Source organism: Brassica napus, chromosome A9 (assembly GCF_020379485.1).
Source record: "Brassica napus cultivar Da-Ae chromosome A9, Da-Ae, whole genome shotgun sequence".
Classification (NCBI taxonomy): domain Eukaryota; kingdom Viridiplantae; phylum Streptophyta; class Magnoliopsida; order Brassicales; family Brassicaceae; genus Brassica; species Brassica napus.
Window position 1 is genome coordinate 33,349,299 of NC_063442.1, and position 24,267 is coordinate 33,373,565.

General features: G+C 33.2%; 3 protein-coding genes and 1 long non-coding RNA gene across 9 annotated transcripts; 3 read left to right on the forward strand and 1 right to left on the reverse strand.

Annotated features, from left to right (window-relative positions):
• Positions 1–24,251, reverse strand: LOC106402566 (phosphoglucan phosphatase DSP4, chloroplastic). 3 transcript variants are annotated; one of them, XM_048741078.1, is made up of 15 exons: positions 23,998–24,251; positions 23,815–23,887; positions 23,678–23,722; positions 23,470–23,578; positions 23,212–23,288; positions 23,041–23,117; positions 22,861–22,941; positions 22,555–22,687; positions 22,270–22,329; positions 21,928–21,984; positions 21,696–21,791; positions 21,459–21,518; positions 21,259–21,366; positions 21,073–21,171; positions 1–230 (listed from the first exon to the last, which is right to left on the reverse strand). In XM_048741078.1, exons 1-15 carry the CDS (start codon positions 24,021–24,023, stop codon positions 198–200), a joined length of 1,134 nt encoding a protein of 377 aa, XP_048597035.1. In that variant the 5' UTR covers positions 24,024–24,251; the 3' UTR covers positions 1–197. The 3 variants fall into 3 exon arrangements, with proteins under 3 accessions (XP_048597035.1, XP_048597036.1, XP_048597034.1); XM_048741079.1 differs by lacking the exons at positions 1–230; positions 21,073–21,171; positions 21,259–21,366; positions 21,459–21,518 and adding exons at positions 12,418–12,727; positions 12,815–12,922; positions 13,018–13,077; XM_048741077.1 differs by lacking the exon at positions 1–230 and having other exon boundaries at positions 20,861–21,171.
• On the forward strand, positions 10,979–12,192 carry LOC106402595 (30S ribosomal protein 2, chloroplastic-like). The gene is made up of 4 exons (XM_013843365.3): positions 10,979–11,369; positions 11,443–11,544; positions 11,617–11,925; positions 12,006–12,192. Exons 1-4 carry the CDS (start codon positions 11,064–11,066, stop codon positions 12,042–12,044), a joined length of 756 nt encoding a protein of 251 aa, XP_013698819.2. The 5' UTR covers positions 10,979–11,063; the 3' UTR covers positions 12,045–12,192.
• On the forward strand, positions 14,094–16,117 carry LOC125578427. 4 transcript variants are annotated; one of them, XR_007316526.1, is made up of 6 exons: positions 14,094–14,538; positions 14,775–14,837; positions 14,932–15,257; positions 15,360–15,403; positions 15,493–15,614; positions 15,688–16,117. It is a non-coding gene; the product is annotated as an uncharacterized LOC125578427 (long non-coding RNA). The 4 variants fall into 4 exon arrangements; XR_007316524.1 differs by having other exon boundaries at positions 14,094–15,097; positions 15,174–15,257; XR_007316525.1 differs by having other exon boundaries at positions 14,094–14,837.
• Positions 19,425–20,634, forward strand: LOC106402581 (30S ribosomal protein 2, chloroplastic). The gene is made up of 4 exons (XM_013843355.3): positions 19,425–19,811; positions 19,885–19,986; positions 20,059–20,367; positions 20,448–20,634. Exons 1-4 carry the CDS (start codon positions 19,506–19,508, stop codon positions 20,484–20,486), a joined length of 756 nt encoding a protein of 251 aa, XP_013698809.2. The 5' UTR covers positions 19,425–19,505; the 3' UTR covers positions 20,487–20,634.
• Positions 24,252–24,267: the final 16 nt, after the last annotated feature.

A 24,267-nucleotide genomic window follows, 5' to 3' on the forward strand; every position in this document is an offset into this window, starting at 1 on the left:
TTCACATTGTGAAAGAATATAGTTGAAAAAAACAAACATTTAAAGTCTTAATGTAATACATTATACTTGAACATGGTACAACTAACTTCATGTTTTTCTTTTGCTATAAACATAACTTTATGTATGAACAACATAAAGCATTTTATTTGTTACTAGTAAGGGGTACATTCACAGAGTTACAAGGATGCTCTCAACACTCAAACCTCTGCCTCAGAACAAGTCTCCAAGAACTGGACTAGTTTCAGGCTTAAGGGCAGAAGAGTAAAAGCGTAAACCGACCTTGGAGCTAGTATATAAGGAGTCCTAGGCGAGGAGCAGAAGGGAGAACTTTTTAGATTCGGAATTCTCTGCACTTAGAAACTTCAGGCTTATTCTCGACAAGTTCGGTTTCTATGACTGGCACTCAATTACTAGACGAACTCGCCCAGGCAGTTCGATCTCTTGTCCAGCTCTATCAATTGAACTACGTTCGGCTTGATCCTCGAAAGGGGTACGTAGGCAGCCTTTAACAAGGTTCAGTCCGAAATCAATCTAAGCCTTTTAGATATCTTTTTCGTCCTTTGTTATCGAGCTGCGACTCAACTAGGATTAGGGTTTTATGTTGCTAGAACTAGGTAACTCGCTGACGGCCCCTGCGGCCAAAGCCTTTGTATTCTCTTGTAATGATCGCAACGCTCTTACGCGGACTCGAAATAAGATCTACTGTTTTCTATAAACTCGTTTGTTATCTTTTCATGATTTCCGCATATATTCGATCACTTGTCGTTGGCTCTCGCAGAGATCCGGGACCTCTGGGAAATTAGGGTTTTCCTAGTTTCCTTATTTAAACGGAAATCGACAGTGCGAATTTCGGTTCCCACAACAGGCAATTCTCTCTTCAGGCTCCAGAATCCTGTTCCCTTGTCCAGTGTCAGAGGTATCCTCTGCATAGATGGTGAATGCATTATATACATTCTCTCAAGTAGAGTTTGTACAGTCAGACTTTTCGTTTGCATAGAAATGAGAAATGTGCATATGCTAGATTTCAACCATATACTATACTTTTAAAATCAAATGAATCAAGAAGATATTTGATTCGACTTAAAATAGGAGCCATACTCACCTGTCCCCATCCGATGTAAAGGCCAGATATTTCTACCGTGGAGAATATTAGCGTAATGTGTTTGTGTATGATCTCACAAGTAACTGATGAACTCAAAGATTATAGAACTCTAACTTTATTAGCTTAAGAAAATCACTCAAAACTTAAGCTCTCACAAATAATCTCTAAACTCACAAGTTCATGGCACAACTCACCATCTTCTTATATTGAGACTTAGTTCCTAAACTCATTAGGAAAACACTTTTATTCTATATATGTTTATCTTTAACTAGGATAAGGATAACTTGTATCCTAAGTTAACTTCAAGTTTATCTCCAACATTCACCCTCTTAAACTTGAAGTCACCATCTTTCAACTCTTTCACTCCCACTAGCTCTCTCATCTCTGCAAACTTTAATCTTTCCAAGGCTTTGGTTAATATATCAGCTTTCTGGAGGTTTCCGGCGACGTGCTCTACTTCGACCTGATTGTTGTCAATACACTCTCTAATGAAATGGTATCGCTTATGAATGTGTTTACTTCGCCCATGGAACACAGGATTCTTGGTCAAGGCTATTGCAGATTTATTATCTATGCGAATCATCACCCTCTCAATCGGTTTCTCTATTACTTCAGCAAGTAACTCCTGCAGCCAGATGGCTTGTTTAGCTGCTTCAGTTCCAGCCATGAATTCAGCTTCGCAGGAGGATAAGGCGACTGTTTCTTGCTTTTGTGAGCACCATGTTATAGGACAATCATTCAAATAAAACAGGTGACCCGTAGTACTCCGTCCATCATCAGCATCCACATTATGACTACTGTCACTATAGCCTATCAATGTTGAGTTGCTCGAGCGTTTGAAGTCTAGACCAAAAGCGTATGTTCCCTTAACATACCGTAATATCTGCTTTAAGGCTGCAAAGTGTGACTCCTTTGGCTCGTGCATATATCTGCTTAACACTCCTACTGCGAATGCCAAATCTGGTCGGGTGTGTATTAGATAGCGTAAGCACCCTATGACTCGACGAAAGTCCTTCTCATCCACGCTAGACTCGTCTTGAGCTTTAGACAGCTTCAGGCCTGCATCCATGGGAATTTGCGTCGCATTTGCTTCAATCATACTTGTCTCTTCCAAGATTTTCTTTGCATAAGCTTCCTGTTTTATTGTGATACCACCCTCGTACTGCAGAACCTCGATACCAAGGTAGTAGGTTAGTAGACCTAGGTCTGTCATCTCAAACTTTGCCGCCATATTCTGTTTAAAACCTTCTATCAATTCAAACTTTGAACCGGTTATGAGTAGATCGTCGACATAAACAGCCACGAGTAGCAAGTGTCCATCCTTCCTCATTCGATACAGCGACGGTTCTGTAGAACACTTGATGAACTTAAGATCTTCAAGGACTCTGTTCAGCTTTTCGTTCCACGCTCGCGGAGCTTGCTTCAACCCGTAGAGTGCCTTCTTTAGTTTATACACCTTCTCTTCGCTTCCCTCAACTATGTAACCCTTAGCTTGGCTTACGTATACATTCTCTTTCAAATCTCCGTGTAAGAACGCGGTCTTTACGTCGAGGTGATGCACCTGCCAATTGTTAGAAGCCGCCAAAGCAATGATGAATCGAACTGTCTCTATTCGAGCGACTGGTGCGAAAACCTCTTCGTAGTCTATTCCATGTCGCTGTATGTAACCTTTTGCGACCAGTCTCGACTTGTGTTTGTTGATGGTGCCATCTGAGTTGCGTTTCACCTTAAAAATCCACATCAAGCCTATGGCTTTGGCTCCTGCGGGAAGGTCTACTAAATCCCATGTTCTGTTTCTTTCTATAGATGAGATCTCATCATCACACACATCCTTCCATACTTTCTCTTCTATTGCATCTTCAAACTCGTATGGCTCTTCGTTCAAAAGAAGTAGCAGCTTTTCTCCTTCAATCTCTGCTAGATATATATAGTCATCAAGATAGGCTGGTCTCTTGCTGATGCGTGTTGATCGTCTAACCTCTGTTTGAGCGTTCTCTGTTTCCTCTCCGATCGGCACTTGTGACTCTTCTTCCCCTTCTTCCTCATCTTCATCGACTGTCTCATTCTCATGAGTACTTTCAGAGTGATCATCTTCTCTCATACCATTATTGCCATATTCTCCAAACGATATCTTAAAGCTTCCAGGTTCGCTTGAAGCATCTTTCGTGGGTCTAGTCCAATCCCATCCTTTGCTCTCGTCGAAGACAATATCTCTGCTTACCACGAGCTTTCGGCTATCTGGATCAAATAGACGGTATGCCTTAGACCCTGGTTCCGTGCCTAAGTGTACTAGAGCTCTGCTCCTGTTATCTAGCTTCCGCAGGTGTGGCGTTTCAGCCTTGGCATATGCAATACATCCGAAAATCTTCAAGTGTTCGATGTTTGGCTTTCGTTTCTTAAGAGCTTCAAACGGTGTTGAAGTCTTTAGCACCTTGGTTGCAACTCTATTTATGAGATAGGTCGAGTGTCTAACCCCCTCTCCCCACAGATAGTTAGGAACCTTCATCCCCTTAAGAATGCTTCTGGTCATTTCCATTAAGGTCCGGTTACGACGTTCTACCACACCGTTTTGCTGCGGAGAGTATGGAGCTGTAAGATGTCGATTGATTACTGAAGCTTCACAGTAGATTTTGAATTCGTTTGATGTGAATTCACCTCCTCTGTCGGTTCTCAACGTTTTGATTCTTTCTTTTGTCTCTCCTTCCACCATGGTTTTAAACATCTTCAACTTCTCGAAAGCTTCACTTTTCTCCTTTAAGAGTATTGACCACATATAGTCTCCATGTACGAGTTCCAACGCCTTCTCGGCTCGAAATGTTGTTGACTTTGGGAATGAGTGCCTTGCTTGTTTGCCAAGCAAACATGACTCACATGTCTCACTCTCGAAAGAAAGCTTTGGTAATCCTACTACAAGTTGCTCCTTCATCATTAGTTTCATTGCGCTTGCTCCAATATGTCCCAACCGGGCATGCCATCTGCTTGACTCCTCTTGAGTACTTAATTTAAGGCACTTTGTGTCGACAATATCCATTAACACCTTGTAAAGGCGATTTGCTGATCGTTGAGCTTGCACAATGAGCTTTCCTTCTTTATCATGGAGAGTAAGATATCCTCCTCTCATCTTAACTTCACAGCCAGATGCAGTTGCTTGCCCAAGACTAATGATGTTGCTCTTAAGATCTGGTATATAGTAGACATCAGCGAGGACTTTCTTTGCTCCGTTTTGACTTATGAAGAGTATTGAGCCTTTCCCTTTGATGTCTATTCGGGAATCATCTCCAAATCTCACTTTCCCTGTCACTGTTTCATCAATAGTCTAAAAGTATTCACGTTTTCCCGTCATATGGTTGCTAGCACCATTGTCTAAATACCATATCCTATCAGAACCAACTTCAAAATCCATAGGTTTCACATTCTTTTCATTCAAGAACACAACTTCATGCATAAGTAGACCGTCAGCTTCTTGCGTCTCATCCGTTTTGTTCTCATACGCTTCTTGAAGTTTCAGCAGTCTGTCGGGACAGCTGGAGGCGAAGTGTCCGGTCTTATCACACCTGAAGCATGCAATTTTAGAAATATCGAACTCACGATAGTATCTACCACGACCTCTACCTCTACCAAACGATCTTCCTCCTCGACCTCCTCTGTTTCGGTACTCATTGCTGCCGTAGTCACGATTTGATTGTTGATTATCTGAATTTGCAAACATTAGTTTGTTTTTATCCTCTTGACCATCTGTCTCATCTTCAGCAATCCGTTCCTCGTATGCTTTCAGACGTCCAACTATATCCTCAAAAGTGTTTATATTGAGATCAAGAACTTGCTCTAACGAGGCCACAATATGTATGTATTTTTCCGCGGCAAACTCGAGAGGAATTTCTTAACCAACTTTGGTTCATCAAGGTTTTCCCCCAACGCTGCAGACTTAGATGATATTTCGGATAGCTTGCCGACAAAGTCATCGATAGACTCGGTTTCCTTCATCTTCAAGCGATCAAATTTTGCTTTGAGAGTTTGCAGGCGGGCTTCCCTGACTCTATCTGCTCCAAGGTGACGAGCTTTTATAGCATCCCAGACCTTCTTCGCGGTATCTAGTTCTCCCACTTGTAATATCAATGCTTCCGGGATAGATTGAAAAATAAGAGCTATGGCCATATCATTCTTCTCATCATCGGATGTCTCTGTCTCCACAATCTCCCAGACCTTATGAACTTTAAGAAGAATTTTCATACGAATGGTCCATACTGTGTAATTTGCAGCACTTAACATTGGACACTTGATCGATGAAGATCCATCTTTTGTTTTGGTAGTCACGATTGAAAGATCTCCCATCTCTCGATTTCGGTTTCAGAATTTTTGCTCTGATACCAATTATTAGCGTAATGTGTTTGTGTATGATCTCACAAGTAACTGATGAACTCAAAGATTATAGAACTCTCACTTTATTAGCTTAAGAAAATCACTCAAAACTTAAGCTCTCACAAATAATCTCTAAACTCACAAGTTCATGGCACAACTCACCATCTTCTTATAAAGAGACTTAGTTCCTAAACTCATTAGAAAAACACTTTTATTCTATATATGTTTATCTTTAACTAGGATAAAGATAACTTGTATCCTAAGTTAACTTGTATCCTAAGTTAAAATTTGGTTAATTATTTTAGTTTTCCACTTAATTCGGATAACATATAGGAACCTGTTTATATATCCAAGAAAATTTCAAATCCAATTTGGTTATAGTTTTTTTTTTTTTTGACAGCAGGACATTTACAGACTCATATTGACTCTGTAAACCAATTGGGTAACTCTGCATCCATGTGAACGACGAAAGACGGTTGCTTTCTAGCACTACGTGCTAAGCTGTCCGTCCGTTGATTCTCCGTCCGAGGTACATGAACAATATCTGAGTTGAGGAAACTTCTCTGAAGAAGCTTGATATCTTCCAGATAACTTTCAAAAGCTGGCTATTCTGCTGGTTCCGAAACCATCTTCACCAATTGAGAACAATCCGTTACAAACGTAACCTGAAACTGTCGTAAATTCTTCATACATTCCATTGCCCAAATCAAAGCTTCCAATTTGGTTATAGTTTTCCGGATAATTTCGATATCTATACTATTATTTATGAAGTGATTTAGCTTATTTGTCATGATTTTTATGATTTTAGGTAATTTTGCTTATTTGTCAAGTTTTATTTAGGTTTAAATTGAGTCATTACTTTATTAATAATTTAAGTTGAGTCTATAATTTATTAATTTAGATAATATAACTATAAAATATGTAGATATATAATTATTTTGATTTTGCTTATTTGTCATGTTTTCCATAATTTTTGTCAGTTTTGCTTATTTGTCATGTTTTTATTATGTGTTAGCTTAGTCATTGATTTATTAATTAAATGTCCTAAATATCATGATAATTATATATTAAAATGTACTTTAAAAAAATATTAGTATACATATCCGTAAAATAGGTTCGGGTTTATTAATTATTTAAAATATCATGATAAATATATAGATATCAAAATAAAAAAATTAATAATAATATTAATTAAACTAATGATTTATCCTAAAATCATGGAAAAATGCTTATTTATCATGTTTTCCATGATTTTAGTCAGTTTTGCTTATTTGTCATGTTTTTATTATGTGTTAGCTTAGTCATTGATTTATTAATTAAATGTCCTAAATATCATGATAATTATATATTAAAATGTACTTTTAAAAAATATTAGTATACATATCCGTAAAATAGGTTCGGTTTATTAATTATTTTAAATATCATGATAAATACATAGATATGAAAAAAAAATATTAATTAAACTAATGATTTATCCTAAAATCATGGAAAAATGACAAGTAATCAAATTAGCTAAAAACATGGATAAGATGACAAATAACCCAAATCACTTTATTTATGAAGTGATTTAGTTTATTTGTCATGATTTCCATGATTTTAGATAATTTTGCTTATTTGTCAAGTTTTAATTAGGTTTAAATTGAGTCATTACTTTATTAATAATTTAAGTTGAGTCCATAATTTATTAATTTAGATAATATAACTATAAAATATGTAGATATATAATTATTTTGATTTTGCTTATTTGTCATGTTTTCCATGATTTTAGTCAGTTTTGCTTATTTGTCATGTTTTTATTATGTGTTAGCTTAGTCATTGATTTATTAATTCAATGTCATAAATATCATGATAATTATATATTAAAATGTACTTTAAAAAAAATTAGTATACATATCCGTAAAGTAGGTTCGGGTTTATTAATTATTTTAAATATCATGATAAATATATAGATATCAAAATAAAAAAATAATAGTAATATTAATTAAACTAATGATTTATCCTAAAATCATGGAAAAATGCTTATTTGTCATGTTTTCCATGATTTTAGTCAGTTTTGCTTATTTGTCATGTTTTTATTATGTGTTAACTTAGTCATTGATTTATTAATTAAATGTCCTAAATATCATGATAATTATATATTAAAATGTACTTTTAAAAAATATTAGTATACATATCCGTAAAATAGGTTCGGGTTTATTAATTATTTTAAATATCATGATAAATATATAGATATCAAAATAAAAAAATTAATAATAATATTAATTAAACTAATGATTTATCCTAAAATCATGGAAAAAATGACAAGTAAGCAAATTAGCTAAAAACATGGATAAGATGACAAATAACCCAAATCACTTTATTTATGAAGTGATTTAGCTTATTTGTCATGATTTCCATGATTTTAGATAATTTTGCTTATTTGTCAAGTTTTATTTAAGTTTAAATTGAGTCATTAATTTATTAATAATTTAAGTTGAGTCCATAATTTATTAATTTAGATAATATAACTATAAAATATGTAGATATATAATTATTTTGATTTTGCTTATTTGTCATGTTTTCCATGATTTTAGTCAGTTTTGCTTATTTGTCATGTTTTTATTATGTGTTAGCTTAGTCATTGATTTATTAATTAAATGTCCTAAATATCATGATAATTATATATTAAAATGTACTTTTAAAAAATATTAGTATACATATCCGTAAAATAGGTTCGGGTTTATTAATTATTTTAAATATCATGATAAATATATAGATATCAAAATAAAATAAAAATAATATTAATTAAACTAATGATTTATCCTAAAATCATGGAAAAATGCTTATTTGTCATGTTTTCCATGATTTTAGTCAGTTTTGATTATTTGTCATGTTTTTATTATGTGTTAGCTTAGTCATTGATTTATTAATTAAATGTCCTAAATATCATGATAATTATATATTAAAATGTAATTTTAAAAAATATTAGTATACATATCCGTAAAATAGGTTCGGGTTTATTAATTATTTTAAATATCATGATAAATATATAGATATGAAAATAAAAAAATTAATAATATTATTAATTAAACAAATGATTTATCCTAAAATCATGAAAAAATGACAAGTAAGCAAATTAGCTAAAAACATGGATAAGATGACAAATAACCCAAATCACTTCATAAATAATAGTATTGATATCTATAATGGGTTTAAGATATAATTAAAAACGAATTTTTATTTAATAATATTTAAATCTATATGTTGTATTAAAATTCTTATTTTTTTATTTGTCATATTTATTAGGTTTTAAGCTTTTATATAGCTCATTGATTTATTATTAGTTTTTAACAGAGTATTTATTAATTTTCACAAAACTCGTAATGAATTTTATATATAATAAAACACGAATTTTATTTTAATAATATTAAATTTATATGTTATATTAATAATTAATTATAAAATCAATAATAAAATGAGAAAAAGACTAGGCTAGCACCAAACCAAGTTTATGTTCCCAAACTAGCACTCAAGGCTCAAGCACAAAATTATGTTTCATTAAAGAGGTAAATATACACTTATACCTCTTGGGTTAATTAATCCAAACCTTAGGGTTTAGAGTTAAGGGGTGGGGTTTTTGAATTAGGGTTTAAAATTTTATAAAATAAAAAATGAATACTAAAAAATTAAAAATAAAAATTTAAAAAACAGTTTCAAAAACATTATAGCTTCAATTGGTGACCATTAGAAAAATGAAGAAAAATGAACAAAATAAAATTTCTTTTGAAGAATTGAAGCAATGAAAAAAATATGAATTTTTGTTCAATTTGTTCCTTATCAAAATTGCATAGGAAAATTTTTTCTTATAAATTTATTCCTCCATGGGGAATTTAGAAGAAAAAAGTGGGATCTACCTTTCAATAATTTGACTAAAATTTTAACATAACTGATATAAATTTTGAGAAACAAAGAATTCACCATAATATTTTTCCTTCAAAATGTTCACCATCTAGAGTTTTATTATGCCAATTTTTGGATTAATAAGATATAAAATAATAACTATTCGTAAGATGATTATGCCCGCATGTGCGGGTAAAACACCTAGTATATTTTTTTAATAGTTCTGATTTTATAGAGAAAATTTGAGTTATTCGAATTTTTGGATAAAATAACAGGTAATTAAGATAATTAAAATATTTTAAATAAAATAAAACATTTGATAATCAATTTATGAATATGGTTATATAAAATTTAATACTTTTAGGTATATAAACTGTATTTTGGTGTCTATTCAATTCTCAGATTGGTTTTGATGCTTTGAGTTTCATAGATATAGAATTTGTTTAGATATATCCCCTATATATTATTTGAGAAGCATTGCAATATTTTTTTGTAGCCACATGTCATCACTAGAATGATTCTTAGAATCCTTAGAGAAATAGGTTGGTCCATCTAAATATATAATAAGCTTTTTATTAAACCACAATAAATACATTATTAATGTGTTTCATTATTTCTTTAAATAACATTACATAATTGCCTAATGTGACTAAAGTATATATGATAATTAATGATTTTGAATAATAAAGATTTGATAAAAATAAGTGTGTATTATAATTATATTTGTTTAATTTTAAGCTATTAAAATAAATTAAACAATCGTAGTAACCATATAATAAAAATTTAAAAAAATATTTATATATTATATTTTGAATTTTTAAAAACGAGTATAAATTACTAAAACTGTTAAAAGTTTCAGATTCAAATTTTGTGATCTATGATTTAAAACTTTTGTTATGATATGATACAAATAATTAAAAAATAATATAAGTTAAAAAGTCTCATTTAATAAGTATCAAAAATAAAAGATATATAAATATATGTATCATTTTAAATTAAACTATATGCCATATAAAAATACATAAATATCTTAATTTTGAAATTTACTTTGAAAATTTTTTTGATAAAAAATTTGAAAAAATATTGACAACTTAATTTTTCTAAATATTATAAATTACTTAAACCATTAATTCCACAGTGCAAATTCTGTTATCACTAATTTAGACTTTTTGCCATAACAAATACAAATGATAAAAAAAAAATATGAGCAAAAAGCATCATCTGATAAATATTAATATTAAAATATATCATATATATTACTATCATTTAAATTTAATTATATATCATATCAAATAGAAAAAATATTTTTTCAATTTATAAAATTTATTTATATGTTCGCATCAATTTAATTATATAAGTAGTAGATAATGACTTTTTATTCAATATATATTTATATTTCATAATATGTTATAAACATATAATATATAAAATAATTTATATATATAATATTCATTCCGCGCAAGGCGCGGATCTTAACCTAGTATATATGAAATTCACTAATTCAGTTCGTTTTTTTTCCGATTAATCTTAGTTCGGATAAATGTGTCTAAGCCTACTTAGGCCCATTAAATCATCTTGATCTGTATATTTTGCTAGTTTAGTAGGCCCACAATGTGAAGGCTTGGTTCGGCCCAATTGATTTAGGAGATGAAAGAAGTGAGAGAGAGAGGATAAGGTCTGAAAGCACAACACTTCTCTTGTTCTTGCTTCTCCTTCCGACACAATGGCTACGTTCCTCACACCTCTTGTTTCAATCAAACCTACAGTCTTTTCATTCCCGTCCCAATCCGTCACCTCTCCACACAGACAAACCAATGTACTCTCACTCAAACCGTTTCCTTCTCCCGCGGGAGCACAGAGCTCCAGGGTGAGATTCATTCCCCACGCGGTGGAGACTGAAGAAAAACCCGCTTCAGACCCTAACGCAGAGTCCTCAAGGCGTGTCTACATCGGAAACATACCCAGAACTGTGGATAACGAACAGCTCTCAAAACTCGTCGAAGAACACGGCGCCGCTGAAAATGTTCAGGTTCTTGTCGCTGCATCAGTTTCTTTCATAGTTTTTATCATTAAAGATTGATGCTTTTGATTTGTCTCATCAGGTGATGTATGATAAGTATTCAGGAAGAAGCCGTAGGTTTGGATTCGCTACAATGAAATCAGTTGAAGATGCCAATGCTGTGATTGACAAGTTAAATGGCACTGTGAGCTTTCTTCTTCTCTTCTTTCACCATCTTCTGTAATAAAAATGACGAAAGGTTTGTTCTTTTTGTCAGACCATTGAAGGGCGTGAGGTGAAGGTTAACATCACGGAGAAACCTATAGCGTCATCATCGTCTCCTGATTTGTCATTGCTTCAGTCTGAGGATTCGGCGTTTGTAGATAGTCCTTATAAAGTGTATGTAGGGAATCTGGCAAAGACTGTTACTAAACAGATGCTTGAGAATTTGTTTTCTGAGAAAGGGAAAGTAGTCAGTGCCAAGGTTTCAAGAGTGCCTGGAACTTCCAAATCCTCTGGGTTTGGGTTTGTGACATTTTCTACAGAAGAGGATGTTGAAGCTGCCATTTTGGCTCTAAACAACTCTGTAAGTTTACTTCATCTTTTCACCTATATAAACACAGAGTAGTGTGTAGAATCTATTTTTTGAATGTTTTAAACTTTCAGTTGTTGGAAGGACAGAAGATTCGGGTGAATAAGGCATAGTGTGAGAAAGAAGAGGAGTCCTTGTGCCATCACAAGAACGTGAAAAGAATCTCTTTTTGTAATGCAAACATGTAGAGCTTAGTATCATCATCTTTGTATCTTTGTATCCTTTCTAAGATGAAAAAATGAAAGCATTTCTTTCTGATCATTTATACGCATCATAGATACACAGGATAGGCTGCTATCAATACGGCCACTATGTGCTACAGATTGACTTTAGCATTGGTGTTACACAATCTTGCTCATCTCTACAACTTATGAGTATGATCATCCATAGACTTCTGTCTTAATACATTCTCAAAATGTTAAGAGTGCTGATTAACAAAGATGTTTCTGAAAAGGACTACCTTAAGCTTCACATTGTGAAAGAATATAGTTGAAAAAAACAAACATTTAAAGTCTTAATGTAATACATTATACTTGAACATGGTACAACTAACTTCATGTTTTTCTTTTGCTATAAACATAACTTTATGTATGAACAACATAAAGCATTTTATTTGTTACTAGTAAGGGGTACATTCACAGAGTTACAAGGATGCTCTCAACACTCAAACCTCTGCCTCAGAACAAGTCTCCAAGAACTGGACTAGTTTCAAGCGTTCGTCCTCAAGAAGCTCAGGGTCTTCCCTCGTCAACCTCTCTCTAGTTGCTCCATCCACGCTAGTCGGATCATACACTACCTGTTTCATTATAACAGCAATGTCACAGCATCAACTCCATCATCAAAACTTGTTCAAGTCTATGTTAAGAGAAAAGAGACATTTTACTTTTGCGTAGTTATTGGTATGACCATCTTTGTTAGGTCCTGTAAACGGCTCTTGCTCATTGTGTGTCCATTCCCCATCTATGATATATTTATATTCAAACTGTCCTTCCTGCATTTCAGAATTATAGCCATGGTTAGAAAATGCTAATACAAAAAAAGTAGACACTAATAAGAGCTTTCTAGCTCATTAAGAAAAAAACTCACAGGCAATTCTCTCTTTAGGCTCCAGAATCCTGTTCCCTTGTCCAGTGTCAGAGGTATCCTCTGCACAGATGGTGAATGCATTATATACATTCTCTCAAGTAGAGTTTGTACAGTCAGACTTTTCGTTTGCATAGAAATGAGAAATGTGCATATGCTAGATTTCAATCATATACTATACTTTTAAAATTAAATGAATCAAGAAGATATTTGATTCGACTTATAATAAGAGCCATACTCACCTGTCCCCATCCGATGTCAAGGCCAGATATTTCTACCGTGGAGAACCCCTTGTCTCTCAGTGTCAGAGTGACAGTCTCTGCTAAGGGGCTACTGGTTCGTCCCCAGAGTGGTGTTCCAGTGCAACAGCTATCTCAACTGATCAATCCAGGAACTGCAGCTTCTTCTAAGAAAAGTGGCGAAAATGGGGAGGCCAAAAAGGTAGAAGAGAAGAAAGAAACCTCTGGAAACGGGAAAACAACGAACGTGGCGGCTCCTGCAGGGTTGGGAGCTGGCTTAGCATCATTGGATAAGAAGAAGCAAAAAGCCAAAAAGTAAAATTTAGTAGCTTTGAAATGAAACGGTGCTCGATTCTAAGTAGTGGAGTTTGGTTTTGTCATTCACTTGGTCAGTCCATTGCAGGAGGAGAAGACTTGTTTGTGTACCACAAAACATTTGTTCTGTTCTTCATTATATGTTTCAACGGTTTGGGCAACTCCCCCTTCCAGCTATGTCTGGTCTCTTTTTAAAAAAAATTATTTTACCCTCACTTTTATGTGGATGTAATCTTATCCCACAGAAGTTCTAGTTCGTCTAGAGAATAAGCTCACGATTTAAGCTTTTGATTTAACAACATTTTGACTTCCTGTTTCATAAGTCTACTATATAAAGTTTGATTAACCACGGTCGATGAGGGGCGAACTGAAAGCACGAACGTCGAAGCCGTTTTTAAAACGGACCGAACTGTAAGGCCTTGGCATTTCGTTTTGAATTTTTTGGTCTTTAGTTTTTAAGTTCTAGAGATATCTATACTATATGTTTGTTCAAAAAAAAAAAGAAGAAGAGATATCTATACTATACTAAAAGGCTAATATACTCAATGGAGAGGCATGCCACGTCCTCATAATAAATCAACCAATCAGGGACAAGTGTTTTAACACGTCATTACTACTTCCGTCTAATGCCTTTGGGCTGTCTATACATTTTAAAATATCCCAGTTCAAGCCCATTTTCGTATAAACCTAATTTCTTCTGAAGCATAGAACTGATCTTTTCTCGACTCTTCCCCTTCATCTTCACTGGTTGCTCTGTAGCTCCGTTTCCGCTTGGTCCTCTTGATTAATCAATGAAGCTATTTAATCTTTTCTTTATTGTTTCGTTTTACCTCCCTCTGTTTTTTCTTATATATAAATTGATGCCATATCTTCGTCTCTGCTCTTCCACTCCACAAAGCCGTCAATCAAAACTCAGCGCATCCATGGCTAACAACAATGGGAAAATCATTTGCGACAGCTCCAGCTAATGGTAAATCGCAAAAATCCCTCACCTTTTTAATCCCAAATCTAAGCATTTTAAGTTTGCTGAGATGACATCGTCGTGGCTGATCTGGTTCGTTGTTACTTTGTTATTTCTGCTTCGTTTATCCCATGCGATTTTTGGCGCAATTTGAAACGCGCTCCTACAAAGATATCATGTTTTCGTAATATATGTGTTTCATCAATTAGTTTGATTTTAACTCTATGTGATTACTTTTCCTACAGTTTTTCCAGATATATTGATTCAGATGATAACCAGAAAAGAGCTAAACGTCTATTGTGATAAAGGTGATTTGCTTGGTCATTTTATCAATATACATTATAGAATATATATAATTTCATCTCCCCAGCACTAATAAAGCCATACTTTGTTCTTGGACAGCGCATGTCAAGTTCTTATTTGTCTAAAACGAACTTATCCACTTAATTTTGAAGTAAATTTATTATGAAAATTTGAGGGTCTAAGTTAAAGTAAGAAGCATGGGACGACAATGCTTTGTGGATATCAATAGCCTCAACTTTCTATTCATGTACCAAGTATTTACAAGGTAAACTATTTTAACATCTCAAATTCAAATCAATATTTACATTGAGTATAACAATTATTTAAGCATTGGGAGTCAGCTCTTGAAAGAGTCACAGATGTTCATGTTCCATATTCAGTTGAAGTTTTTGAAGCTCACTGCGACATGAGTGGTGATTTATACGGTAACTCCAACATTCCATTAGTTAAGTAAGATTTTCCACAGTCGTTTTCTTTTGCCAGCCTATTTAGAGGTCACTCATATTAGTTTATTTTCAAATTTGAAGATGTGGTAGGCCATATGAAGCTGATCGATTGTTATAATCTAAACGTACGTATCCTTGGTTTACTTTTGTATTAATACTATCTCCACATGTATGTTAACGTTAAGCTCTATGTCGTCTCTAACTTTATTCACAGATACAGAGTGGAAATATTTGTATACGGTAATGGGGACAACACAACTATTGGGCGAGAAGTTTCTGAGCTGATGGACAACTATGGGGCGAGAAGTTTCTGAGCTGATGGACAACTACGGGGAGGTAATTAAATTTCTTAAAAACTACACAACTCTCGGGACCGACAACTCTCTCACTTTGTGGTTAAAACTTTTAGGCTAATGGGGGTAATGGTAAGTCATCCAACCCAGCGATGAGTTGTGATGAAGAAAACAAGGCCAACCACCCCTACGCCAGCACTTAAAAGGGTCCCTCACTGAACATTGGCACTTGAGGGCCCATGCACATCTGCATCACTACATTACAATTGTGTTTCGTTTTACGTTGCGTAGAGTTTACCCTTTTTTTTTACAGAAGTTCAGTATGCATTTGTTCAACAGGCTGCTGTTCAACTTGCAATCTACAAATCTTTAAACAATTCACTTTATAAATAAATTGGAAAAGATATATAAGTAAATGTGGGATTTGTAATAAGATCGAAACAAAGGAGACAACACAATCTAAAAAACATTTCTTCCTAACAGAGAGAAAAAGATTATTAAAAACATTTACTTATATATGTTTTTTTAATTACTTATATATCTTAAAGAGAGAAAATATACTTATATATATTTTTAAAAAACATTTACTTATATATCATAGAGAGAGAAAATATTTTAAAAATATTTACTTATATATCTTTTTTTTTAAACACAGAGAAAAAAAATTTAAAAACAGAGAGAAAAACATTTACATATATATATATATATATATGAATCAGTTTTGATAAATCCATAGATATTATTAAAAATCATAAAATTGAAAAAAATCAGAAGCCCAAACAAAATATTACACGACCGACCCGACCATACATGATAACTAAATGCACATCATTATCAACATCTTAAAAATATAAAACATAAATCGAACTAGAGATATATTCCTCTCATTCGCTATATTTGTTGCACTATTCTTCTTTTGTAGTCAGACTCAAATATAATACATATTGTTTATAAAAATGCCTACATGCAGTAACATTACCATCTCAATATTAATAAAATAATTAACATTTAGATGCAAAAACGCTTACGATAATATTAACTTATTAAGTTAATTTTACAGAAAAGAGATAAATAAAAAAGAAAACAATAAAATATAAAACAAAACATACTAAAAACATACACAATTGTTTTTAAAATATATATGTTAGCTGTAGCGCGTAAAAATTTCTACAACTTAAGCCTATTTCAATATAAGCCATGTTCGTTTCATCACCAGTGCGTCCAGCGGTAGCGTCCGATAATTAAGTCTTTCCTCACGGCAACATACAACGCTGGTGAAGCATTATAGAATTTTTTTCCAGTCGATGTGGCAGCTAACAACAAACGAAAGGGAGACGAAAAATTTCAGCATTCATAAATATAATTTCTTTAGCATTCAATCGGCGTTGTTTTAACTTTCAATTCTGTTTTTTTTTCTCCATTGCCGTATTTTTTTTAATGCTGCCGCTGGAACCAGCAGTGATGAAACAAACATAGCTATTCTTAGAGTGTATTTCAGATGATAATTTTTCAGATAAAAAGGTAAAATGTTTAACTACCTAAATGAAAAACATTGTCTTAAATCTGTTTAACTTTTTAAAGAATCATATTTATGAATAAAGAAAATGAACTAAAAATATCTCAAAACTTATTTTGATGTCTACTCTAAATGTTTTTAAATTTTTTTATCAAAATAAATTAACATAAATTATGTCCGAAAGATTTCCAAAACAGAGTTTTTTTTGTATTTACTAAAGAAACTAAATAGATAATGGAACTTTGTGGCTTGTGGCATATACCACTGAAACAAATCATCATGTACATTAGTATTAAACTAAATACAGTTTAAGATATGTTTATGGTTTTTAATCATGCTCAGTAAATCACAATACAACTAAATTTTCTTTTTAATTGTTACCTCCAGTCCATCATATATTTACCATAGATTTTTCCATCATTTACTTCTAATGGTATACCAAATTAGTTTGTTTAAAGATAAATTTAGGTTAGAGCATCACCAATCCATGCATTTTAGAAGGCATTACAATTTTTTAGAACATTTCTAATTTTCTTCTTGCTATTAAAACACCATCTCAAGCTGTTTAATAGTTAATTTAATAGACTAAAATAATAATGTAAGTATGTTTCTACTCTAACATACAAACAATATGATAAGGTTATATATTTTCTACACGATACCAGTAAAATAATTGCATTTGGGTAGTGCACATAATCTATCCAAGTACTTTTATTTATACCTAGACATGAAATCATTAATTTTACAACTATACAATATACTTATTTACATAATAATAAATGCCAAAAAATAATATTAAAAATATATTATTGTTTCAAAATTTCATATATTTATTGAATCAATTTATAGTAATAATTTATATATTTATATATTCAAAGTGATACATATTTTATGAACATTATTTTAATGACCATATACATATGAAATTAAGGTTATTTACCTATTCTTCAAATAATAATTTAATAATTGAATCAGGTGATATATATATAAACAAATATATGATATATAAAATAACAGAATTTTTTTAAAAAATATTTAATATAGAATATTTAAACTTTTAATAAATATTTAGACACAGTTACTAATAGATTAATAGAGACTTATCTAAAATATATATTAAATATAAACTAATGATATTAAAACAAAAAATTCTTCTGAATTTATCAAATATTATATCAAAACAAATAAATGATATAATATAACATAAAAGTAAAATTAATTATTTATAAATTGATATTTTATGTTATATTTAATATTAAAAATTTAAAATTTATAGACAAATAAACCGCGCGTAGCGCGGTCAAATCTCTAGTACGAATAATATTGGGATATCTGTAAAATTTGGTTAATTATTTTAGTTTTCCACTTAATTCGGATAACATATAGGAACCTGTTTATATATCCAAGAAAATTTCAAATCCAATTTGGTTATAGTTTTTTTTTTTTTTTTTGACAGCAAGACATTTACCGACTCATATTGACTCTGTAAACCAATTGGGTAACTATGCATCCATGTGAACGACGAAAGACGGTTGCTTTCTAGCACTACGTGCTAAGCTGTCCGCCCGTTGATTCTCCGTCCGAGGTACATGAACAATATATGAGTTGAGGAAACTTTTCCGAAGAAGCTTGATATCTTCCAAATAACTTTCAAAAGCTGGCCATTCTGCTGGTTCCGAAACCATCTTCACTAATTGAGAACAATCCGTTACAAACGTAACCTGAAACTGTCGTAAGTTCTTCGTACATTCCATTGCCCAAATCAAAGCTTCCAATTTGGTTATAGTTTTCTGGATAATTTCGATATCTATACTATTATTTATGAAGTGATTTAGCTTATTTGTCATGATTTCCATGATTTTAGGTAATTTTGCTTATTTGTCAAATTTTAATTAGGTTTAAATTGAGTCATTACTTTATTAATAATTTAATTTGAGTCCATAATTTATTAATTTAGATAATATAACTATAAAATACGTAGATATATAATTATTTTGATCTTGCTTATTTGTCATGTTTTCCATGATTTTAGTCAGTTTTGCTTATTTGTCATTGATTTATTAATTAAATGTCCTAAATATCATGATAATTATATATTAAAATGTACTTTTAAAAATTATTAGTATACATATACGTAAAATAGGTTCGGGTTTATTAATTATTTTAAATATCATGATAAATATATAGATATCAAAATAAAAAAATTAATAATAATATTAATTAAACTAATGATTTATCCTAAAATCATGGAAAAATATTTAGCTTATTTGTTATGATTTCCATGATTTTAGGTAATTTTGTTTATTTGTCAAATTTTAATTAGGTTTAAATTGAGTCATTACTTCTCTTGTTCTTGAGAGAGAGGATAAGGTCTGAAAGCACAACACTTCTCTTGTTCTTGCTTCTCCTTCCGACACAATGGCTACGTTCCTCACACCTCTTGTTTCAATCAAACCTACAGTCTTTTCATTCCCGTCCCAATCCGTCACCTCTCCACACAGACAAACCAATGTACTCTCACTCAAACCGTTTCCTTCTCCCGCGGGAGCACAGAGCTCCAGGGTGAGATTCATTCCCCACGCGGTGGAGACTGAAGAAAAACCCGCTTCAGACCCTAACGCAGAGTCCTCAAGGCGTGTCTACATCGGAAACATACCCAGAACTGTGGATAACGAACAGCTCTCAAAACTCGTCGAAGAACACGGCGCCGCTGAAAATGTTCAGGTTCTTGTCGCTGCATCAGTTTCTTTCATAGTTTTTATCATTAAAGATTGATGCTTTTGATTTGTCTCATCAGGTGATGTATGATAAGTATTCAGGAAGAAGCCGTAGGTTTGGATTCGCTACAATGAAATCAGTTGAAGATGCCAATGCTGTGATTGACAAGTTAAATGGCACTGTGAGCTTTCTTCTTCTCTTCTTTCACCATCTTCTGTAATAAAAATGACGAAAGGTTTGTTCTTTTTGTCAGACCATTGAAGGGCGTGAGGTGAAGGTTAACATCACGGAGAAACCTATAGCGTCATCATCGTCTCCTGATTTGTCATTGCTTCAGTCTGAGGATTCGGCGTTTGTAGATAGTCCTTATAAAGTGTATGTAGGGAATCTGGCAAAGACTGTTACTAAACAGATGCTTGAGAATTTGTTTTCTGAGAAAGGGAAAGTAGTCAGTGCCAAGGTTTCAAGAGTGCCTGGCACTTCCAAATCCTCTGGGTTTGGGTTTGTGACATTTTCTACACAAGAGGATGTTGAAGCTGCCATTTTGGCTCTAAACAACTCTGTAAGTTTACTTCATCTTTTCACCTATATAAACACAGAGTAGTGTGTAGAATCTATTTTTTGAATGTTTTGAACTTTCAGTTGTTGGAAGGACAGAAGATTCGGGTGAATAAGGCATAGTGTGAGAAAGAAGAGGAGTCCTTGCGCCCTCACAAGAACGTGAAAAGAATCTCTTTTTGTAATGCAAACATGTAGAGCTTAGTATCATCATCTTTGTATCTTTGTATCCTTTCTAAGATGAAAAAATGAAAGCATTTCATTCTGATCATTTATACGCATCATAGATACACAGGATAGGCTGCTCTCAATACGGCCATTATGTGCTACAGATTGACTTTAGCATTGGTGTTACACAATCTTGCTCATCTCTACAAATTAAGAGTATGATCATCCATAGACTTCTGTCTTAATACATTCTCAAAATGTTAAACAGTGCTGATTAAGAAATGTATTTCTGAAAAGGACTACCCTAAGCTTCACATGGTGAAAGAATATAGTTGAAAAAAACAAACATTTAAAGTCTTAAATGTAGTACATTATACTTGAACATGGTACAACTAACTTCATGTTTTTCTTTTGCTATAAACATAACTTTATGTATGAACAACATAAAGCATTTTATTTGTTACTAGTAAGGGGTACATTCACAGAGTTACAAGGATGCTCTCAACACTCAAACCTCTGCCTCAGAACAAGTCTCCAAGAACTGGACTAGTTTCAAGCGTTCGTCCTCAAGAAGCTCAGGGTCTTCCCTCGTCAACCTCTCTCTAGTTGCTCCATCCACGCTAGTCGGATCATACACTACCTGTTTCATTATAACAGCAACGTCACAGCATCAACTCAATCATCAAAACTTGTTCAACTCTTTGTTAAGAGAAAAGAGACATTTTACTTTTGCGTAGTTATTGGTATGACCATCTTTGTTAGGTCCTGTAAACGGCTCTTGCTCATTGTGTGTCCATTCCCCATCTATGATATATTTATATTCAAACTGTCCTTCCTGCATTTCAGAATTATAGCCATGGTTAGAAAATGCTAATACAAAAAAGGTAGACACTAATAAGCTTTCTAGGTCATTAAGAAAAAACTCACAGGCAATTCCCTCTTTAGGCTCCAGAATCCTGTTCCCTTGTCCAGTGTCAGAGGTATCCTCTGCACAGATGGTGAATGCATTATATACATTCTCTCAAGTAGTTTGAACAATCATAGGCTTTTCTTAGCATAGAAATGAGAAATGTGCATATGCTAGATTTCAATCATCTACCATACTTCTAAAATCAATGAATCAAGAAAATATTTGATTCGACTTATAATAAGAGCTATATTCACCTGTCCCCATCCGATGTCAAGGCCAGATATCTCTACTGTGGAGAAACCCTTGTCTTTCAGTGTCAAAGTGACAGTCTTCTTCTTGAGTCCTGTAAGCTTTTATGTCCCGGGAAACAGTAGTCAGGAATCAATGAACTAATCAATATGTGTTGTAACTTATGCTAGAAAATGAAACTGAGAAGCTACAAACATATGTGCAAGCATTCTGACATATAAAGAACTGTTGACTTACAATGTCAATTGTTGCATTTCTGATAGCATCCAGCTTTGGAAAGCATGTTCGTTTGCTCTGCCATGAATTGTCAGAGATAGTTTGCTTAGACCAGTGTTAGGTGTGCCTCTTTGAATAATAAGATGTCTAGTGATACTATACTATTTAATCAACTAGCCCAATATGTAGTCTTGAGTGCTATTTTCTAAGTAGATATTACTACAAAATGTGCCTCAACTTGTTTAGAGCACATAATATAACACAGTCAATAACACTAGTTCAATATGTTGGGCTAATCAATAAAGGTACCAGGAAAAATCATGTGTAGGAAACAGAAACCAGAAGTACCCATAAGCATCTTACCATAAGTATTTTATGAGCTTCCATAAGTTTATAGCCTTGCACCCAAAACATGTATGTCAACTGTAATTGAAATCAATACCACTTCTCAGTATTAGTCAGCAAAAAGTAAACACATGTTCATTCCTTCATCATCCAACCAAAGAAGCACAATAACTACGACAACAACTATCTGCAACAGTCCTAAAACATTGTTTCATTGGAAGATTCAACAGCACCATGAACATTGTGCTACAGAGAAAAAGGGAGGAAAAAGATAAGAGCAAAGTGGCGGTTTCAGCAACATACCGCAACAGCAGGAGCCCTTCCCATTCCAGCAGTGCAGTGAACGTATGTAACTCCTCCATTTCGTTTAACAGCTTTGTACAGTGTACTAAGCACAGCAGGAAGACGCATTCTCAAATCAAATGCATCAAAGTCTCTGTTACACCAAAGATTTACATCAAAGTCAAGATTGAGTGTGTTCATGGTGTGAATTGTTTTATGCATATGGTAATGGGATGACAATGGTTTCCAGGTTTTAGCAGTAGAGACAAATAGTGATGACTAACTTTAGTTCCCCATATACTCTAGTTGCATTACCAAAGGCTATACCTTATCTCGCAGCGAATATGCTCAATGTCAGTAAATGTCTTAGCATATGCTTGAATGCTCCTTATATCTACTCCAAAATATCTGCAAGTATCATTGGTCAAGGCACACTACATATTATTCCTCGAAATTTGAAAAAAACATAAGAATGAACATAAAAAAGAGGGGGATTTGGAAGGATACTCCAAGTCAGGATCTTGTTGCAAGCAGAATATGGTTTTAACTCCGATCTTACGGAGCTTGTCAACATCTTCAGGAGTCTATAAGCAAACAAAGCGGATCAGAGCAGATAGTAAAGATAGTAGTAACACAAAATTTCAATAGTTAACACAAGGAAGGATGAAAAATTGAAACCTGTAAGCAAGATCCACAGATTAAATCTGGACGAAGAAAGTTGTAGTTCATTCCTAACTCGTGCCTGTAGGTTAATACTGAGATGAAAAGGCATAGCAACCAATCAGTGACTGAAGTGCATGATTAAGAGGAACAAGAAAGGTCACTTTGAAGAACTAGTCTAGATGATAACACCATAATACAATCTAATCATTAGAGTTTCCATGGTGAACATACATATACATATATATATATAAAAGTAGAATGTAAAAAGCATACCAGCACCCATTTTTTGAGTCATGTCTTGGCTATATTCATCAGATTTCTCTTCCTCCTCCTTGGAAACACCACCACTCATATCTGTGCTCGATTTCGAATCTGATACCGCCTACACACAAAACAGAATATGTTTACACTAGTTTCAAACATAGCAATCAACACATGTAAATAAACAATATGTCAAAACATTCTGTGGCCAGTAAATTACCTGTAAAACAAGTCGCAATTTAGGATCATTGGCTCTGATGGGAAGCTGCAAAACAAGTTTCAAGAAAGTTAAAAATAAAGGAAGAATGAATGAATCTTTATTAATCAAACGAGTCAATAGATGAAGTAGTGTGGTACCAGCATCTTCAAAGAAGACGAAGAAGGATCTCTCTGATTGCCCCCAAAGCCCAACAAAGGTGAGACTAAAGATCTGAAAACAGTAACGATCATCAACACAAAGTCGAATCAAATAACTCAAAAAGAACAACAGGAAATATACAATTTCTGGAAAGCAAGAAGAAGAATGAGTGAATACATTACCTAGGAAGATTCTGAAGGCAATTCATCTTTTAGAGAATGTATCAGATAAGTGAAGCTTGCTCACTCACTCAGTGTCGATAAAGATCTGTGATGGTAAGAGTCTAATTTCAATTCCAGGTCCAAAATCGTTGCGAGTGTGAGTGCTTGTGACTTAGGGGATCAAGACAAAGGATATATAGGACCCACCACGCTCGGGGAAAGCTAATCGCTTTTTTGTTTTGTTTCGTACGTAAAGGGGTGGACAATAACATCAAAGAAGCTCAAACTTTT